Raw genomic sequence first — 21,414 nt, forward strand, 5'->3', positions numbered from 1 at the left:
TGACCTTCCTATCAATTCGAGCGGTACCTGCAACCTTTGCTCCTCAGGATTTACTTATATTGAGGCGCCGTCCTCCGGCCAGAACCTTGTTCCTTCCTTCCCTTGCTCGGTCGCGGGTCGCTGTCCGACCTCCTCCGAGCATCCTCCCTTCCCCGGTCGCGGGTCGCTGTCCGACCTCCTCCGGACTTCCTTCCTGCCTTCCCAGCCTCGCCAGGAGCCGTCGTACCGTCCGCACCCGAGTCGCCGTCCGTCCCAGGTCTCGTCTGCCGCCGAATTCATGTGAGTCCTCAATTCCCCCTTATCCGCTGTGCCTGATCGTCCAGTGTATCTGAATATTAAAAACTCCTGAATTAATCCACTGTCTAGTTATTGAGAATACGCTCCCCACCAATAATGTTGCGACCGCCAACCACGCGACACTAAAATATGTAATAAAGACTATTAATTTTTTTCAAAATAGTTAACATCTGTCAAAATCCAAAATATTTTTCTCGTGGATGAATGAAAAGTGTCAACATAAATTAATTTTCTCCTCAGATTCTGATTACATAAGAGGTCTTATAAATGGCCAAATTGAGAAGAGATCTTTGCAAGTTGAGGATGAAGAAATCGCTGCAAATGAAGAGGAAGAAGGTAATGCTGCACCAAAAAATGTCTTTGCTATTATCACATATGAAAGCTATTGGTTCATAAAATTGGAAAAAGATATTGAAGAAATGCGAGTCGTGATAAAGTTTAATCTCTGGTGAAATAATTCGTGACGGAATTCCGTCACTAAAGTCTTAATAACAGTTATTAAATGTAATCTGTCACATTATTTAATTACTAGTGTACTTCATATTTACTATTACATATTTCAATGATGAAATAAGTGTCTAACAATCAGTTTATGGTGTTTTAAGAATTTGATTAACCTATTGCAATTTTTACGTCCTATTGTACAGAAGGTAATAATGAAGACCCTACGAGGAATAATCAAGAGAAAATATTTGTATGGCCGCATGAGGGGGTTCTGTTGCTGATAGAGACCTATAGAGAACAAGAATATGAATTCTCATTAGGTCGAAAAAGACATGCCAAAATTTGGGAGGAAATAGCTAAAGCTATCTCCGAAAGAAACACAATTTCACCTACTGGTAAACAGTGCCAGAGTAAAATTAGTGGCATGAAAAAAACTTATATAACGATTAAAGGGAAGCAGGGAAAAGGTAAAACAGGCAACTGTTCAATTTCATGGCCCTACTATGAGGTACGTTTTAATTCTTTCACGGTCGGCATCGCTGATATTTTCACTGATCGGTGAATTAGGCTGATCCATCAACTTTCCTCTTTTCGCCGCAGAAAATGGATGAAATTTTTTCAAAAAAAGCCTGGGTTAATCCTCCAGCAATGGCTACAAGCGACGGCCCTGAGCGACAAAGTACTCCGGAAGCATCAACATCTGCTACGCCATGTAAGTTTCTATTTCCAGTTTCATGTGATTAATACTGTATCACTATAGAAATTAAAGTGGCCCACGTAAATGTTACAAACCATTCAAACAAGCTGTTCATGAGGCATTACCCAGCTGAACACGAGGTATTTCTCAGATATTCATGAAGCATTTTAACTGTACAGGAAGCAAAGACAATGGCAGGTTCCACAATTTCATAATTACTGCAACCGGTTTCGATTACATAGTATCATCATCAGGCACTTTTAATGCAATTATTTCCACATATATAGTAGTCGGGAGGGATAAAGGGTTAGGGGAGAGGTTGGGGGAATGGTTTATAGTGTCAAGTCAGGGGCCAGTAGGAATGGGAGGGGAGATGGAGTATGTAGGTGGGGTTTGAGGAGGGGGGTAGGGTTGAGAAAACACATTGAGAATGGGGGAATTTCCAAGAGTACAATGGTTCATTGACTAACATTACAGACGGGGAATTTTGGCCTCGAAGAATTTCTAGCTGCTCCAAGGCCTCGAGTCTGGGGCCGTTACTGGACTTGTGGAGAATTTTTGGTTGAAAATTACTATCATGACCACATTCTATGAGATGTCTGGCAAAGTTTGAAGAATGATTGCTATTGATAAAACATGATCGGTGCTCTTTCATCATTTAATGTCGAACTTCAACAGTGTTAGTCAACAGACAATTGTACTCTTGGAATACTCTTCGTACTAGTACTTGGAGTACTCTTTGAGATAAGTTCAAATCATCAAATCATATTTGTTCAGTTAAAACATTTTTTTGAAAATTTGAAGGAGTACAGCAATTTAAAATTCCGTTTTGGACACAGGCGCTATTGAATGAAGACAAATTATCAATAAATATATTGACAAAATTGGTCCCGTATACAGTAGAGTCATTGAATAATAGATATTTTGTTTACTATTGCAGTGTGTGATAATAAGCATTGCACTGAAGGTCGCACTTAGCACATTGTGTTTTTCAGATGTTCATGAAGGATTTTCTTACTGTTCAGGATAATACCAATGATGGTTGACATCACAGAGTATAGTTCTGAAGATGATATGCAAAATTTTTTGCTAATGTTTCGTTATATTCTTTACCTTTGAAATTTATTTACATTACATGAATGAAATCCTTGTGTAGCATTGTTATGAAATAATAAATATTTCCTTAAATATAGCTTTTTTCATCAAATGAGGTTACACTATAGTATAATATATTTATTTTAGAGTATATTTTCCTTTTCACCTCTCTAAAAATGTAACATTAACATCAACTTGTATTTCCATTCAAATTTGTGTGGTAAGAAGGCAGCAAAATATGATTTATATGTACACCGATTCGTACGACTATCTTCCAACTGTATTCCTGGTATACTTATAATACAATTTGTATAAGTTTCGTATTTTCCCCTGTAATACAAATATAATACAATTGTATTAGAGGACATTTGACACTGTAATATGATAGGAATACAAATGGAATACAAAGAGTTACACTTTGTAATATGATCGTATTGTGATGGTAATGCAGTTGTATTACAAATCTTGTGCTGTCTGGGGTAATTCCAATTCAGTTTTTTGTTTAGGAATTGGCTGTTATGGGGGAGTGTTGTGTAGTAAAATATCAGTTTCAGTAAAAACCTAATCAAGGTTTTATTCAGCAAGAATAACACAGTTTAAGTAAACAACTTAAGTGTTGCCACGACAAATACAATTATTAAAATTAAGATCAACAACATAGTATGTTTATACCACATTCACCCCCACTAAAAATCGATTAGTATCTGATGTAGTCATTTAGATAGGCTGGTAGCCTTCGCTGCCGTCCACGTGGAGAACCTTTCTGTGGAGATGGACTCTTGGGTTGTTCAGAGACACTCTTACTCGAATTAGGTATGCCCTTATCTTGCCCTGTCTCTTCATCGCATGAGGAGTTTTGTGATGTCAGTTCTCCGGAGTCAATAGATGGGCTCAAGGGAGGTCCGTCAAGCTTGACTGGGAAGTCCCCTCTTGGAGCCAAATGTCTAATGGAAACACTTGATTCTTGCCCATTGGGAAGCTTTACATATGCATAGTCTGGATTTGCCTCTATTAATTCGACTTCCTGAACAATCGGGTCATACTTGCTGTGCCGCAAATGGTTTTTCATTAAAACTTGACCTGGTTTAGTTAACCATGTAGGCAAGGAGCGACCATTGAAAGATCTTCTGGGATGAGTGAACATACGTTCATGTGGGGTAGCATTTGTTGAGGTGCACAACAGTGATCTAATAGAGTGAAGTGCTGACTGAAGCACTTCTTCCCATTGTTCTGTCTTTAACCCTTTTGACTTTAAGGTCAAAAGTACAGTCTTCCATATTATTCCATTGTATCTTTCGACCTGACCATTTCCTTGGGGGCTGTAGGCAGTAGTTCTACTTGTAGCAACGCCTAAGGAGGTGAGAAATGATTTCAGTTCATGTGACATGAACGAAGCTCCTCTGTCGGAATGTATATAAGCTGGTGTACCAAAGAGCGAAAACACCATAGTCAATACTCTCACAACAGTAGATGCCGAAATATCTGTACAAGGAAATGCAAAAGGGAACCTTGAATATTCATCAACAATAGTCAGTAGAAAACGGTTCCTGGATGAGCTAGGTAAGGGTCCTTTGAAGTCTAAGCTTAATCTCTCAAATGGAGAAGTTGCCTTTATAAGCTGCCCTTCATTTCTACAGAATCGAGGTTTTAATTCATTGCAGCAGGTGCAAGAATTAATCACTCCTTTAATTTCTTCTAGTGTGTAGGGCAGGTTTTTAGCTCTAACCCAGTGGTGCATTCTTGTTACACCCGGATGACATAAAGCATCATGTAGTTCTTTGAGGTTCATTCTTCCCTCTAAGTAGGTACTTGCTGTAATCCTCGACATTGTGTCTGCAGTTGTGTTTTGGTTGCCTGGTCGGTAAATGATATCGAATTTGTAATTAGCTAATTCAAGTCGCCATCTCATAATTTTCTCATTCTTTATTTTACTTGAGTGATACTGATCAAACATGAAGGCAACAGACCTCTGGTCAGTGATGACCTCAAAATGTCTTCCGATAAGGTAGTGTCTCCAGTTCCTCAGTGATTCCACAATAGCATAAGCTTCCTTCTCAACAGAGGAATGTCTTTGCTCAGCTGCATTAAGTGTCCTAGAGAAAAAGGCAATGGGACGTTCGGCTTGACTCAGGGTGGCCCCAATGGCAAACTCTGAAGCGTCAGTTTCTACTCGAAAAGGTGTATTTTCTTCTATTGCAGAGAGTGATGCCTCTGCTACATCTTTCTTGAGTGAATTGAATGTTGTCACAGCTTCTTCAGACAGCGGGAATGGTCCTTTTACCAGAAAAGGGCGAATCTTCTCTGAAAATTTGGGAATCCATCGGCAATAGTGAGCAAACATACCTAAGGTTCTCTGAAGGGCTGGCATGTCATTTGGGACAGGTAGGTTCATCAAAGGTGCAAGCCTATCCGGATCAGGCTTTATAACTCTATCTTCGATCAGATATCCTAATATTTTCACAGATTTAGTTGAATATTTACATTTATCTTGGTTTAATGTCAGATTATACTTTTCTACTGCACCTAAAAATCTTTCCAAATTTTGGTCATGTTCCTGTTGGTCATGGCCGCAAACTGTTACATCATCTAGATAAGGAAAAGTACCTTTGAGCTTTTCTTCCTTGATAATTCTGTCAATGTTTCTCTGGAAAGCTGGGACACCGTTAGTTACCCCGAAAGGAATTCTGCGGAACTGGTAAAGTTTTCCAGCAGCTTCAAAAGCAGTATATGGCTTATCTGATTCTAGAATAGGTACTTGGTGATAGGCACTCTTGAGGTCAATGGTGCTGAATATCTTGTATTGTGATACATTCCGTACCAACTCCTCTATTCTTGGGAGAGGGTAGGCATCAAGCATTGTAAATTTATTAATAGTTTGTGAGTAGTCAACTACCATCCTAGGTTTATGATTTTCTCCCTTAACTACAAAAACTTGAGCACGCCATGGTGAGTTACTAGGTTCTATTACACCTTCTTTGAGCAATTTTTCCACTTCAGCAGCGATGAATATTTTGTCGGATTCTGTGTGACGTCTTGACTTAGTTATGACGGGTTTGCAGTCTGGTGTGAGATTGGCAAATAGCGATGCTGCTGGAACTCGAGCAGTAGCTAGTGAGCAGATTTTAAGAGGTGTTTGTTCTCCATGGAATTCTATTTCTACAGATGAGTGACTCTTCAGAAGATCGTGCCCAATCAGGAAGTCAGCACACAGATTTTTCATGATTAACACCTTAATATTTGCATATGTATAGGTCTGAATCTTCAAGGTCAGCGTACCACATCCAGTAACATCAGAACTCAAAGAAGAATTAGCCATGGTTATCTTACCGGAGTAAGGCTTAACGACTATTCCGCATCTCTCCACAAAACGTTCATTCAAGAAACTAAGAGAACTTCCAGTATCGATAAGTGCATTTAGTTCCACTCCATTGATCAATACCTTAGTCATGGATTTTTGAAGGCATAGAGGTGCTGTTACTGCAGAAGCCAAAAACGACGTAGAAGCTGTTGAATTTGTAGATGAATGTTTAAATCTTGATTTACATACTTTTTGGTAATGTCCTTTTTTTCCGCAACCTCTACAGATAATATCCTTTGCTGGGCAAGAGTCCCTTGGGTGCCGTTTGTTACCACAAAAGAAACATTTTTCAGATCGTACCAAAGCAGCTGATGTTGTTGTAGTATCTTCAGGGCTATCTTCTCTATGGTCAGCAGCAGCAACAGGAGTTGAATCTGCTGTATTCAGATAAGACGCTGAATGTAGCTCAGCCAGCTCAAGTGACCTAGCCTGGTCATGGGCCTTCTCTAATGTGACGTTGGTGTTTTCCAGTAATCTTTCTCGAATACGAGAGCTCTTGAGGCCTCGTATGAAAGAATCCCTTATGTACTCATCTTTATATTTATCAGCTGTTACTGCTTGAAATTCACAATCTTTGCTCATTTGTTTTAATACCTGGAGATATTCATCGACTGATTCACCCGTCTGCTGAGTTCTAGATGCTAGGCAGTGTCTTGCAAATATTTCATTTCGTTTTGTGATATATAATGAATCTAGTATTTTGATGGCATCTGAGTAGTTTTCTGAGTCACTAATATACCGAAAGACGTTAGCAGATACATAATTGCAGAGTAATTGCAGTTTACCATCTTCTGAAACCTTGTTCACTTGGCCCAGGAAATTAGCAAATGTTCTTTTCCAGTGTTTCCACTTCGATTCAGCACCCACATGTGAAGGGTCAGTATCAAATCTTTCTGGCTTTAAAAGCTGTTCCATCTTACTAAAGAATTCTTGCTGAATAAATTGTAGTAAAATATCAGTTTCAGTAAAAACCTAATCAAGGTTTTATTCAGCAAGAATAACACAGTTTAAGTAAACAACTTAAGTGTTGCCACGACAAATACAATTATTAAAATTAAGATCAACAACATAGTATGTTTATACCACATGTTGAAATACATAAATTTAGGTAACAGCCAATATTTTAACTGCTATAGTTTTTGTGGCGACAGTCATAAGTTTATGTTTAATATTTGTATATAGTATCTATGCATGGTATCTATGTACATTATTGTTGTGTGAGTTGTTGGTTGTTCACTGCTGATATGTAATAGGATAAAAGATATAGAGTTCAGGTTCAGAAATAAACCCAGTAATTATTTCTAAAAGAAGATGATGTTGTTCAAGGTTGTAACTGGTACAAGCAGCTTCTTCGCCAAGCCAACTCTCTTCAAGTGAGGATTTTTATCCACCTCCTCAATAATTTTTCTCTTCTCTTCGAAGCTTAGAGATTTCCTTTTCGAAGCCATCCCAAAATCAAAGTCAGCAGCCTATGCTCTCAATAAGCCAACGGCATCTATGAGACTAATGCTGGTCAATCTGTGGCGTTGTGAAAGAGTTTTTCCTTGTATTCTCTTTGGTTTCAGTTGCCTCAACACTGCCGACTTGATCACAAACATATGATTTACAAAGTCACCAACTCTCTTTTCTGAAACACTTCCCAGACAGCACATTTGTGGTAATACATTTGTATTACAATTGTAATACAGTGTCAAATGTCCTCTATTACAATCGTATTACAATTGTAATACAGTGTCAAATGTCCTCTATTACAATCGTATTACAAATTCCCTTGTATTTTGCCTTTGTATTACAACTGTATTACAAATCATCTGTATACAAGACGTTTGAATACAACTGTAATACAGTTGTATTACAAAAATCGGTACAATTTGTAAGGTTACAGAAGATTTACCATTTGTATACAAATGGTTGTGCTATCTGGGTTGTTACTGGCTTTAAAGGTGGTTATACAATACATTGTATTTTTTTGATCTCTCACACAACTTAATAAGCCTATCCTGCCGACCATCCGACCCCAAGTCGTAAGTATAATAATTTGAGCCTTCGGGTGAAACACATTGTAATTCAACCCTCCCGCTTTTAGTGCGGACTTGAGATTTTCTCCCCCTCCTCCTTCCAAGTTTCAAGATAGTCAAAGCTCCAGAACTCGAGTATCAATTCCATTTCCAAAATTTAATAAAAATTGTCGACATGGAGTTTTAGTTACGATTGGCCAAAAGTCATTTTTACATATATCCCAAAATATTCTTCGAATTCTTATTAAGTGCTTGCTAACAACCAAATTCGTACTTCGCGTGCATTATAACTTTCGACATTTTCTCCATGAGATCATATTTTTAGTTATATTGCAGTATAAGAAATAAATTAATGGCGTTAAGCTAACTTCAGAGTTCTCTAAGTTAAAATTTAACTGTCATTGTCACCATGGCACCTAGTAGAAGTTGGACATTTTCCGAAGAAAAATGGAGTTATGGCAACATCCCACAAGGAATGTTAATGTGGATGGTTATCAACATTAATAACTCCATTCATACGCATTTCTCAGCTGTTTCGATGCATTTTGACAATGTAATTCTGCATAAGTGAGGTGTAAGTGGCGATATACTTGAAAAATGGTCATCAATGCATCATTATAAAAGACGAGTGAAATAAAGATGTTTCATTTAGAAAAATAGTGACTATTTCTGAAATTGAGGACATTAGTGACACAAGAAATTATGAAAATGCATATTTAGTAGGGATGGGTTGAATAGTAGATTTCTCGAATTCGAATATCAAATCATTGCTCAAATATTCGAATACCTTGAATTTCGAATACCTCGAATACTAAACCATGAATGTGAAAATGTTTGACTAGGTCGCCTATGCAGCAGGAAAGAGATTTTAGCAAGTAATTGTGATTGCCTTTAAAGAATTCAAACAGGAATTTAGCTGATTAATGGAATATTTTAATTTTATGTAAACATTAGGGTAGTTTCCTTCATTAAAGAAAACGAAAGGCACTGATTGTGATTCGTTACCCACCATTGGTGTATTCATAATATACAAATTATTTGGTTCTAGAAAGACCGGTTTAGACCAATGCAATGGTCAATTTTATCCTCATTTGAAAAAGGCCAGATTGGCACCCATGCGATGCCACTCCACGTGACATCACAGGGACCTAGTTTCTACACGAGAGGATAGGAGTTTTACATCGTCTGAGGTTACCAATGCATGCATGAGGCACAGAGCTCAGGGAAACATATCTTAATAATCACTTATTAAAACTGGCTAAGGTTGGAGAGTTTTCTTCTTTTGATAAGGTATTAATAATCCTTATTTAAGCCAAGCGCTACCAGCTGGCATGGTACTTGGCTACCTGCTAGCATCCTGCGTCGTATTAGCGCTCAGAGCCTCGCCCCAAGGTCACCTCACTCGCGGCAGCGGGAAGCAGAACGACGTCACACGGAGTTTTTCCCGGTATTCATACTTACCCGTCACGTTTTTGCACACTTGAAATTTTTCAGTTTTAATTTAAACGGGAAAAATAGGTATCGTCTTATAAAAATCTAAAAGCGTTAAATGTGTACTCCAGGAGTATTAATATTTCGATTTAGGCAATAAAAAAATAATAGGAAAGCACCCTATTTGAGCATTACGCCAAAATGCTAAGCCTCCGTCGTATTTCTCCGTCTTTCCGACATTTATTTTCCTGCGTAAAATGCTTAAATAAAAGTCAGAAATATGTCGTGTTAGGTCTTATTCTTTCTTAAATTACGCGCATATTACTAATATTTCAATCCAATAAAAGTGTAATATTAATTGCCGATAGTCATTGTTAGACAACTTTTGGGCTAGTAGATGACTCATGCAGCAGTTGACCTCCAGAAATGGGGAACTTCGAAGCAGGTAAGCAGAAAAAGGCCAGTGGGTGAGTAGAGGGCGGGGCGTGAGACACGTTTTTATTGTTCTTGTGTAACTTGATATTTTTTTCGAAGCTATGGTCTTCGTAATACGATCCCTGCGCGAGTAGGGATCTTTTGTTTGTTTTCGGAGAAGAGGAAATCGTCAGAGTGGGTGAGGCAAATGCTGAATGGAGGGGGATAGCAGATCGTGGGAAATGCGCCAATGTCACTATCCCACAGCACTAAGTTTCTCCCTATGGTGGTTTCATCTCCTGGGGAAGATTCAAAAGTGCCTTCAGTTATTATCCACAAAGTGCACATGGTAAACACCTCGTCTTATTTTTATCAAAAGATGGATGCGGGAAAATGGTCAGTGGGGGAGGAAGAGTGAAGGGTGAAACGCGATTCTATTATTTTCTGGTAATTTGATATTTTTCCAAAGCTAAGGTCTTCGTAATACGATCCCTGCACGAGCCGGGACCTTTTGGTTGATTTCCGAGAAGAGGAAATTGTCAGATTGGGTGGGGTGAATGCTGAATGGAGGGGATAGCGGATCGTGGGAAATGCGCCGATGTTGCTATCCCACGGCACTGAGGTTCTCCTGATGGAGGACACCTGGGATTTTCGGATTTTTTTCACCCGATCAATTTCGGTTCCCCACGTCGAACTCTTTTCACCGCTCTAACCCGCGAATTTGATGTAGTTTGTCAGCTTGCCTAAAACGGCGCTGCATGCACTAAACGACTACAGTTCTCCTCATTTTTCCGAGTCAACTACCAACGACGTGCGAGCGACAGTGTATGACGCGAAATTCAAAGTATTCGAGGTATTCGAGACGGTACCTTTGGCATAACTATTCGAGATCGCGAATATCGAATACTTTCTAGTATTCGAGTATTCGCGGATACTATTCGCACATCTCTAATATTTAGCAATCCATTTTGCTAATCTGCATTACCGGGAAATTTAACTCCTGTTGCACACGTAAATTTCTTAAGTGGTGCACAGTTCTACATTCATTTTTTTTCTCCACAACCATACTCTCTTGGGAAAATTTCAATGATTTCACACGTTACTTGCCATTTCATCCTCCTCTCATCAAGAAACTGAGGAAATCCAATTGTATAATTGTGTACTCGCCGTGCTGCGCGCGCTCGTTAGGGGGCTACGCCCCCTAAAACCCCCCCTCATCCGGCTTCGCCGGCTGCCCCCGCCAGACGGCTTCGCCGTCCCACCCGCGACTCCTCGGAACGGCTTCGCCGTTCCTCGTCAGGGGTCGGCTTCGCCACCCAGATATCGAGGTAGCCCTGTGACGGAGACCCGCTTGTTCCTCGGAACGGCTTCGCCGCCCAAGGGTTACCCGAGTCCCCCCGAGGCGTCCACTCCTGGGAACGGCATCGCCCTTCCTCATGATGGGGCGGCTTTGCCGCCCAAGGTTTACCTGGGTCCCCCGAGCCATCGGCTCCTCGGAACGGCTTCGCCGTCCCTCGCCTATTGGCGGCTTCGCCGCCCAAGGTTTACCCGTGTCCCCCCGGGCCGTCGACTCCTCGGAACGGCTTCGCCGTTCCTCGTCTGTGGGCGGCTTCGCTGCCCAAGGGTTATCGGCGCCCTCCCCCCTCGTAAGACACCCATTCGGCTGCTCCACGTGCTGGAGCGCATTTGCCGCCCGAGGGTTCTCGGAGTTTTTCCGCCCCTCTGACTCCTTGGAGTGGCTCCGTCGTTCCTGGGGCGGGGGCAGCTTTGCCGCCACGGTTTTCACTCCTCACAGAGCAATGCGTACTACCAGCTTTCCCCCATCGTTTACAAAGGCTGCTGGGGGATAATGTGGCAGAATGTATACGCATGCTAGCCGTGATTGTGTCATTTTACCTTATGACGATGTTTTGAAGTTGGTCTGGGGGGTTTCCAAGGGTTTTGATGAGTGTACTGACTACGGTCACAATTACCAAATAAATTCCTTATCGATGAGTCATAGGAGAACGGAAAACTGCTGAAATATGCGAAAACAACAAATAAACATGCTATTAAAAAAAAATATTTTTTTCGTTGCTCTTCTGGGGAGCCACATAAACGTTCGAGTAATTTTCCTGCATAAAATTTGTTTGCCTACCTACAATAAAAATTCCAGCTCTTTAGCTTTATGGGAACAATGAATTTTCTCCTATTACTCACATATGTATTACAAATTCTGAGTTCTCCACATAGCGGTGCATAGGCGCTGTTATAAGGCATTACTCACGTGAATTTCGTAGCCGTACTTTATCAGGAAGTGCTTTTAAAAAATCGCGTTTATTTGTATATGGGCTAGAAGGAGCAAAACATCACTACTATTTTGTTAAGAAATCTACATATAAAAATTTGAAGTTTTATAGCGGGTGTATTAGTGGGCCTGGATAATTGAACATGACGGGTAAATATAGCCGACACAATTCCCAGTCCGAATAAATAAAAACGATACAACTCCGATGAATGGTACACGAAATATACCACTTATTAGGTAATTTTTGTTTTTTTGGAGGGGTCACAGGGGGTTATCGGGGGATTTTATTTGCTTTTCCCGTATAACGCGGCATCGTTTACCTTCGATAAAAATTTCGGCTCTTTAGCTGTAGTGCAAGCATGGTTTTTCGACGGTGTCACCCGTTAAAATTAAATATTCTGCGTTCTCCGGGTAGCGGCACGTAGGGGCACGAGAAAGACGTCACTCACGTTAATTTGGTGTCCGTACGTCGTTGGGAAGTGGCGAAAAAAATTCCGAAAAATTTAAAATCGTGTGTGAGGGAATGCAAACTTCACGGCGGATGTGTTGTAAGTTACCAAACGTTGTAGGAGTCGCAAATTAAATGGAAATACATAATCGTTAATTACTCGAAATTCGTTGAAATTATGGATATGAAAAGATACCCAAAAAAATAAGAAAAAAATGTATTATCTTGCATTAAATTGAATTGGTACTACGATTATTGCAAATTGGTCAAAAAAATTCCCGAAGTGAGCCCATAAGAAAAGCATTGAAAAATTAAAAAAGTTAAAAAAAAATACTTTAAATCAAAATATTGCAATGAAAACCACACCAAAAAATCAACCAAAAAATCTAGTAGCTCATACGTTAATGACTTATTTGTACAACGATTTAAAGTTGGTTTTAAAAAAATCCAAAGATGGGCCCATAAGAAAAGCATTGGAAATTTTAAAAAATTATAAAAAATACTTTTAATCCAAACATGGCAAAATGTTTCACATCAAAAAATCGCCAAAAAAATCTAGTTTACGTCAGTGAAATTTCATGTTCCCGTGACATTTGCAAGTAGGCAAATAATGGAATATGTTTTACTTTCTCTGTGCTAAATACCTATGCTACAAATATAAGTATCTTCACGTGAAACCTTACTGACTCTCGTCCTATACAAAAGTAATGCTGGTGACAATCATCATTGACGTTTGAATAATAATTTGTATGAACTGTTAGGTAAAAACGCTAAATCGGGTAAAAAAATCTTGTGCGGGGAAAAATTTTACGACGCAGATTGCATGTATCTTCATGTGAAACCTTACTGACTCTCGTCCTATACGAAACTAATGCTGGTGACAATCATCATTGACGTTTGAATAATAATTTGTATGAACTGTTAGGTAAAAACGCTAAATCGGCTAAAATATCTTGTGCGGGGAAAAATTTTACGACGCAGATTGCATGTATCTTCATGTGAAACCTTACTGACTCTCGTCCTATACGAAACTAATGCTGGTAACAATCATCATTGACGTTTGAATAATAATTTGTATGAACTGTTAGGTAAAAACGCTAAATCGGCTAAAATATCTTGTGCGGGGAAAAATTTTACGACGCAGATTGCATGTATCTTCATGTGAAACCTTACTGACTCTCGTCCTATACGAAACTAATGCTGGTGACAATCATCATTGACGTTTGAATAATAATTTGTATGAACTGTTAGGTAAAAACGCTAAATCGGCTAAAATATCTTGTGCGGGGAAAAATTTTACGACGCAGATTGCAGAAAAATGCAGAATGTGGAAACGATAAACAAGGATAACTTTTACATTGTTGTAATACAGTATGAATCAGGAACTCAAAAAATAAACCTAAAATGTGGACAAACGCTAAATGAAAAGATGCTAAATCCGGATACGACAGTAGCACAAAGACCCCAAGGAACACATCCCTTGCACTTAGCGAGGTATGGGTGTACATTTACCTATTAGAGATGGGTCAGTTCCAGTATCTCGTTCTCAGTACTGCCAGTTCTTGGATGTGGAACCGGTATTGAGAAACAACCTCATAAAGTCAGTACTTTGGAACTGGCTCGGAATGGTGGCGAGGATTTGAATTTGGCGTCCAAAGTTGAAATGTTCTGCAGCGTATTCAAGGCCAAAAAAAGTGAAAAAAAATATTTAAATGCATATATTACTTCCTGATTGCATGGCAACCACAAATTTTATTTTGAGAGTTGCTAGCTAGCACACGCAATTAAGGGTTTGTCAGTTTGTCACTCTTGCAAACATTGTAACATTTCTGTAGCTGCGACCGCTTTCAAACGAGCTGACTCTGCCTGCTGCCCTCCTCAGCTCCTTCAACTTACCATCAGACTCTATGGATCAACACAACATTTATACTCTTCAAAAATAAATAAACTATCAAGAACCAATGCCCTACTGGCACTTACATTTTAAGTCTGTGCACTTTTTTAAGATAAGTTTCACTTAATTGTATTATTGGTGCAGTAAATAATTTCTATGCTTTCTCATCTCGACAAGAAATTCAGGCTATTTTAATTTTTGAATTCCACCATCCAATGTGCCAATCAATCTGTTTGCTGCAGGTGATGGAAGGGCACCCCAAGCATGTTTGCGTAATATTTTTTGATTGAAGTACATATTTAATAAGCCCAACATATTTAATTATGTAGAGCATATTAAATCCAAACAGGATCGCCAGAATTTTCCGTAAAATGCTTATTTTGCAAGATGGCAAGAAACCAATCTCATAATAAAAATGATGCATGGGGGCATTGACCTTGTCGACCAATTCATGGCATATATCCCCAAGATGATAAAACTTAAGAATGGTCCAGAATAGAGATTAGAGATTCATGTGATGCATGTAATGGCTTATAATTTCTATCTCCTGTACCAGAATTCTGGCTCTCATATACTGAGCTTGTACTCATTTATGTTGCCCATAATAGATGTCCTCCCCAATGTCCGAACAAGAAGAAATTCGCCTGTATCAATGCGGCCCTTCCTCATCATCAGTAAAATCCCATTTTCCTAAGGATTACGAAAAGAGGAATGACAGAAGGGTCCAAAAACAGAAAGTGCTCTAAGATTGGGAAGAAGAGCCTTGTCAACGCCTTCCTCCCCGATTGTCCTGAAGAACCTGGCTTCTGCTTGAATTCTTGCTTCCAAGATCATCACTCGTGATCCCTCTCCACTGTCTTCATTAAAATCATACAATATCATAAAAAAATTGAAGGTATATTTTAAATATGTTTTGATTTCAATCTAAAACATTAAAATTATATTAAATATGGAAAAGTCTCCATTGTTGAAAAAGATTGTATATCGTTTCAAATTTGAATATCATGTAGTTAATAATTTGATACACAGTGGAACTTGGTTATAACGGCATCGGCTGTAACGTCAACTCGGGTTTAACGTCACGTTTTATACAGACCAGATAAAATTGAACATTTTATGCTGTATGAAAACCCGTTTATATCGTCGACAAATATTGCGGCCCTTGGGTAAAGCATCAAAAATTTTGCGGTTCTTAGGTTGCAAAAGTGGTAGTGTGATTGTATTATGTCCCACAGTTCATAGAAACCATGTGCAGAAACATCAAAAGCAAAAACAGGTCACAAGCAGGACGCTGAGCTGGTGATGGGACGCAACTCTTTTGTTTAATTGGTGTCTGGAGGGAGCGGGGTCTGTCCCGCATACCTGGGTGTTATCCCTTCCCACCCTTAGTTTCTACAAGGTCACTGACACGGGCACACTGTATTGTATTGTTTGTTTCGTTAGTTAGGGTAGATCATCAGTCACATCACTACCTACCTCCGTGTGAGCATCGCGTATGTTGACAGTTGTTTTATACGTCGTTAGTTGTGTTTTGTTTGTGCAATGTCAAGATGTGGTGTCACTCAGATTTCAGGCTGTTTTTTTTATAACGTCACTTCGTTAAAAATCTTCTGGTCCCTTTGATAACGTTATAACCAAGTTCCACTGTATTCATACTGTAAATTATGAAACATAAATATAGAAAACAACTATTCTCTACACTTGTCTTTTAAAATAAGTAAATGGTGACTGAATGTTCTGAAATATGTTTGGATGAATTTTTTGCCTTGCTAGACTCGCAGTGAGTAATTAACTTTTTCGATAAACACCCATGCCTCGTATAGGGCATTTTTGATTAGCGCAATTTCGATATAGTGCAAATTGGTTCCTCAGGGAAACATCACAACGCAGTGTAGCCTAACCAAAAAACTTTAACGCTCTTATGATAAAACATGAACTTGCGCAAAGTACAAACCAAATTGCTATCATTTTATGCATATTAATCCTCAAATCTTCTTTTTTGTTTATATATTAATTGAAATCCATTGCTGTGCATTGGCCAAAAGCATTACTCGTCATTGGGTACAGATAGCCGGCCTACCAAAGTAATTTATCTCGTCTCTTTCACAGAATGACAATAGTTAATTTAGATTATTAATTAAGCGTGGAGCTAGTGGAAATGAGTTTTTTTTTAATCAATATGGTTTGAGACGTAATTTTTGCCGTAATAGATTATCGGGCGATTGACTTCCAAGAAGAGAGTCAACGCTAAAGCCTTCAAGGTCATCGGTATTCACTGGGGAGAAATGGAGCAGTGGCCGAGCTGCGGATGAATAGCATCAACACATAAAAGAGTCTGCTATAGAGTCTCAAACACAATAGCTTCATTCCCTCCCAGCAGTCGTAGGCCCTCTGCGTCTCAGGAATACAGTGCAGCAGTAGAAGGTGATTTTGATAGAGCCATACAGAGTAAAAACCAAGAGAACAATGGCAAAAAATAGGAATAGAATAGGCAAAGAATAGCAATGGGGTAGAAAAATCAAGAAGTCATCAAGAAAAACCATAAACCTAGAAGAGAAATTAAAAGAGGTCAAATGCTTTTAAAATGAAGAGTGTCAAAGCAATATTGTGCGGAAGTTTAAACTCACGATGCCTTATTCTGAATAAAGACAAAGTTAAAACATCAGAGACCTCAGCCGCACCAACTTCAACCAAACGGTCAAGACATACGAAAAGTTCATTGTGAATCTGTACAAAAAGACGAGGGTTATAATCGCTCCGAGACATTTAGTGAAAGCTCTGGTTGGTTCCAGAATTTTAAACATCAAGCAGGTATTTTCAGTGCAGCAATATCAGGTGAATCTGCAAGTGTTGATAGCACAGTCACCTCAACATTTTCTGATGAACTCCAAGCTGTGATTGAAAGTGGTTCCTTTCCCCCTCAACTAGTTTTTAGTGTTGACGAGACGATATTATTTTGGAAAAGAATGCATTCTCGTTCATTCATTTTCAGGGAAGGAAAACCTGAGTCAGGTTTCAAAGCATTTAAAGACTGTTTCACGTAGCTACTAATGACTCGGAGGACTTCAAATTAAAATGATTTATCATTCATAAACTCCGCTAGCTATGAAATGGCATTCAAAGTAGCATTTGCCTGTCATTTCCATGAGCGACACAAGGGCCTGGGTGACATGATAATTGTTTTTAGACTGGTTTGAAAAATCGTCACCTGCCGGCAATGCATTACGAACCCCTGAGACAGCAGATGTTAGCCCACCCGCACAACAGAAGGGAATTTCTAAAGCATGTACGAATTTTTATAACATGAAATAAAGTCTTTGAATGCAAGCCTACTATCTTGAAAGATATTTTAAACAATAAACATTTGTATAAATAAGGTTTTCTAAGGCTATTTATGGGAATATATACGGTTTAGAGGAAATTCCGATACTCAACACCTATGCTACCAGAAACGCATCCCTATCTTCCCAATGTTAAAACGCTCTTGTATAATGCAAATTTGTATAGCGCAAAGACCCCAAGGAATGCATCCCTTGCGCTATATGAGGCATGGGTGTACTCAATAACACTAAGAAACTATATGGTGAAGCAGTGCCGAAAACTCAATTCAACTGACATTTTTCTTGACAAGGTCTCCCTATTCTATGATTACTTTTCACTTAAAAACTTTTACTCTAGGAATTCACTGCCATGAAATTTATGCATAATATCAAAGGAGAATCGAAATTATTTCAAGAACTAACCAAACTTTTCCAGCATTTCGTCCACCAGGGCTAGAATGGTGGCATGGCTGGATTCTGGGTGGCGGAACGCCAGGAACTCGTCCAGGGTGAGTGCATCTGGATCACTGTGTGCGGCCTCCGACCATGACGCCCGATCCCTTGCAATTGCCTCTGAAGACAAAAATACAGACAAACTACACTTTTCCAATATTTAATTGATTTATAACAAGAACAATGATCAGGGACGTGCAAAATTTGCAAATGCAATAATGTGCAATAAACATATACAACAAATTTAAAAAGTACAAATGCAATTTTCATCATCTCTTTTCTTCTGTTCATGACATTCACCCCCTTGCTAAGCAGCCAGTAACATATTTCATCCACAGGCAAAGAACAACTCAGCTCCCAGGGCACTTGGACCTGTTGGTCCATCGTGCTAACCACCAATGACTGATCACCCACAGAGGCCTATGTCCTGAGTGAAGGACAAGAGGTCCCCAACAGGAAGATCTCTTACCTCCTTGGGCTCCATAAAAGGTGAGCCCAGGTGTCTGTATCGAGTCCTCATGATTGCGGGGCACCAGATAATACCTTCCTCCCTGAAAATTTGTGAGTAATGAAGGAATATCATTGTTACAAAACTCATAATACAGTGGAACCCCGATCTATTATTCCTGCATTGATCATTTTCCCACATTCATCGTTATCCGTTCCTGGTCCCAAATAAAGTTCCATACAGATAATGTAATTTTTTCTTGCAATTATCATTCCCTGAAGTATCGTTTTCGCACATTGATCACTTTAAGATTGCGGTCCTGACGTATCATTTTCCTGCATCCATCGTTTCATAAAAATGAGATACACAATGTGTCATTTATGGCTAATAACGACAGGAACATAGTTAGAATCTTCCCAAGGTGATGGAACTACCTAAAGGAATAAGCACAGTGCTGTGGGACAGTAACATTAGCGCATTTCCCAAGATCCGGGATCCCCCTCCATTCAGCACTCACCTCCCCCCTCTGATGCTTTTCTCTTCTCCAAAATCAAACGAAAGGTCCTGGCTCATGCGAGGATCATATTATGAAGACCTTAACTTCGAAAGAAAATATGAAGTTAGACAAGAACAATAGAAACGTGTTTCATGCCTCTCTCATTCTCCTCCACTGAACTTTTTCAGCCTACCGGCTTCAATAATGGGTTTTCCATGTCCTAATATGGGTTCCTCTACTAAGAAGTGCTCTCTTTCGGAAGTGCCTCGACGAACCAACATTCACATATGGAACTTTACACCCGGTACCACAAAAGAAGAATTAACAGCTTACTTGGAGGAAGAAATTCCTGAAATGAAGGACTCGTCCCATGAAATAGAGCAATTAACAGTTACCCGTGGTGATTATGTATCCTTCCACGCTAATGTGAATGAAGATCTTAGTGATAAAATAATGAACAATGGTCTCTGGCCGAAGTATGTTTATTACAGGAAGTATTCTTTTCCAAAACCTTGCCGGCAAATGCTGGAAAGTTAGTCCATTGCTTTACAGTGCTTAATTACACATCTGATGTGTGTGCAATAAAACAATAGAACTGGAAGTTCTTGCAAGTGAACATAAACCAGATGTGATATGTGTAAATGAGCACTGGCTTGCCCTAAGTGAATTACATTCTTTTAGTCCGCCTGGATACATACTAGCTGATGGTTATTGTCGATCAATACATAAAAACGGTGGTGTTTTCATTCTCGTTTCTGAGACTTTGCCGCACCTTGCAGTGAATCTCGACAAAAACTTGTTCAACAAAGAAATGACCTTTGAATCAAGTCTTCATCTGTCTCATAGAAGGTAATCGATTAAACAGCTGAGTTTATTGGGCAAACTTGAATGAACTGTCAAGTTCATTTCCCATTCAAGCTGGCCTCGTGGCGGTGGGGGAAAGTCTTCGCCTGCCAATCCAAAGGTCGTGGGATCAAATCCCGCCTGGGTAGGTGGTCGCTATCCAGGGCATGGATGTTGCTGATGTTGTATTGTTAATGTTGAAACACCCGTTGTAAAGGCCGTTCTGAGCTGTTTACGGGGAAGTGGTATATAAATAAATATAAAATAAATAAATTAGCATGTAGATCCTGTCATGAAGGCCACGACTAAAATGGTCTCCTCAGCTATATTGCCTCCTACCTCCCCGCAACCTGCTGATACTCAGCAGTTTTTAATAATTTCCATGGAAACATTGCACCATGCTCAAGATTCTCTTCTGACAGCATGCAGGAGTTCAAGGAGCTGCCTCTAAGATGCTTTTGCCATTATCCTAATGAAATTATACAAAAACATGCACATATTAAAAAGAAAATAATGTGCCATTGCATTTTATCTTATCTATGTTGTGTACCTATATGATGTCAGAGGAGGTATCTGCAACACATAATCTTAAAGTTTTATATGATTCCCATGTCCAAAGGCTGTGTCTTGCTCGTGGTGTTGGGTTCTAAAATTGTTAATTTAACATTCTTCAGCTCAAGCCCATCCACTTTATCAACAGTACCATTGTCAACAATTAGCAGTACATTTTGATTTTCCCCACCACATTTCCGCCCAACATATAGAACTTGTTGCCTAATATGTTCCATAGACATCCATACTTGCTAATTTGGATGATACTTTACTGGCAGAGGAAATTTCTCCGATATTTTTGAAGCAACTCGGCTCAAAGCTTTACCAATGACAACAGGTTTCAATTTGCTGCTACCATCTTGGTTTGTGCTGATAAGTACTGCCAGGCGTTCCTTGCTTCTTTGTGCTCCATGACATTTCTTTCCTTTGTAATGCATTGTTCTGTCCGGAAGAGCTATCCAGAAGAGTTTCATCCATATTACATCGGCCTTGAGGTGCAAAGGATTCAATGATTGACTTATTAATTTGATGCCACTAGCTAACCAAGTTATCATCTACTTTCCCTTCTTCACATTCACCATTGTAGCAAATGTTTTAGCTCTTTTCAAAATTGCCCAACTAGTGTGAGGTCCAAACTTCTTGCCTTCTCTTGCAAAATTGAATCATCAATAGGGAGTTTGTTTCCGCGGCAATCACTAAAAAAGGCAAACAATATCTCTTCAAGCTCTGCATACTTTCCTGAGGACACATATGATGACTTCGTTTTACAAGATGAGGAAAATATCTTCTTCTTTGATGCCAACATTGATTTTAACATTGAAATTGAGATCCCATTGAACTTAGCAATTTCTGTTTTGGAAAGGGACATATTGTGCTCCATGTCATTAATTATATTCTCGACAGAAAAAGTTTTCTGCGT

General features: G+C 39.3%; 1 protein-coding gene and 1 long non-coding RNA gene across 5 annotated transcripts in view; one reads left to right on the forward strand and one right to left on the reverse strand.

Annotated features, from left to right (window-relative positions):
- Nucleotides 1–21,414, reverse strand: part of LOC124163446 (45 kDa calcium-binding protein-like) — an 83,758-nt gene that overhangs the window by 13,369 nt on the left and 48,975 nt on the right. For 3 of the 4 annotated variants that reach the window (XM_046540365.1, XM_046540363.1, XM_046540367.1), the window contains one exon: nt 18,127–18,276. The exons of the other annotated variant lie outside the window; for it this stretch is intronic. In XM_046540365.1, coding sequence (XP_046396321.1) covers nt 18,127–18,276 — 150 coding nt within the window. The remainder of the gene's footprint in view (nt 1–18,126; nt 18,277–21,414) is intronic. 4 annotated transcript variants of the gene reach the window in all.
- On the forward strand, nt 922–1,614 carry LOC124163450. The gene is made up of 2 exons (XR_006865773.1): nt 922–1,249; nt 1,342–1,614. It is a non-coding gene; the product is annotated as an uncharacterized LOC124163450 (long non-coding RNA).

The sequence above is a fragment of the Ischnura elegans genome, chromosome 8 (genome assembly GCF_921293095.1).
Source record: "Ischnura elegans chromosome 8, ioIscEleg1.1, whole genome shotgun sequence".
In the NCBI taxonomy this organism is placed as follows: domain Eukaryota; kingdom Metazoa; phylum Arthropoda; class Insecta; order Odonata; family Coenagrionidae; genus Ischnura; species Ischnura elegans.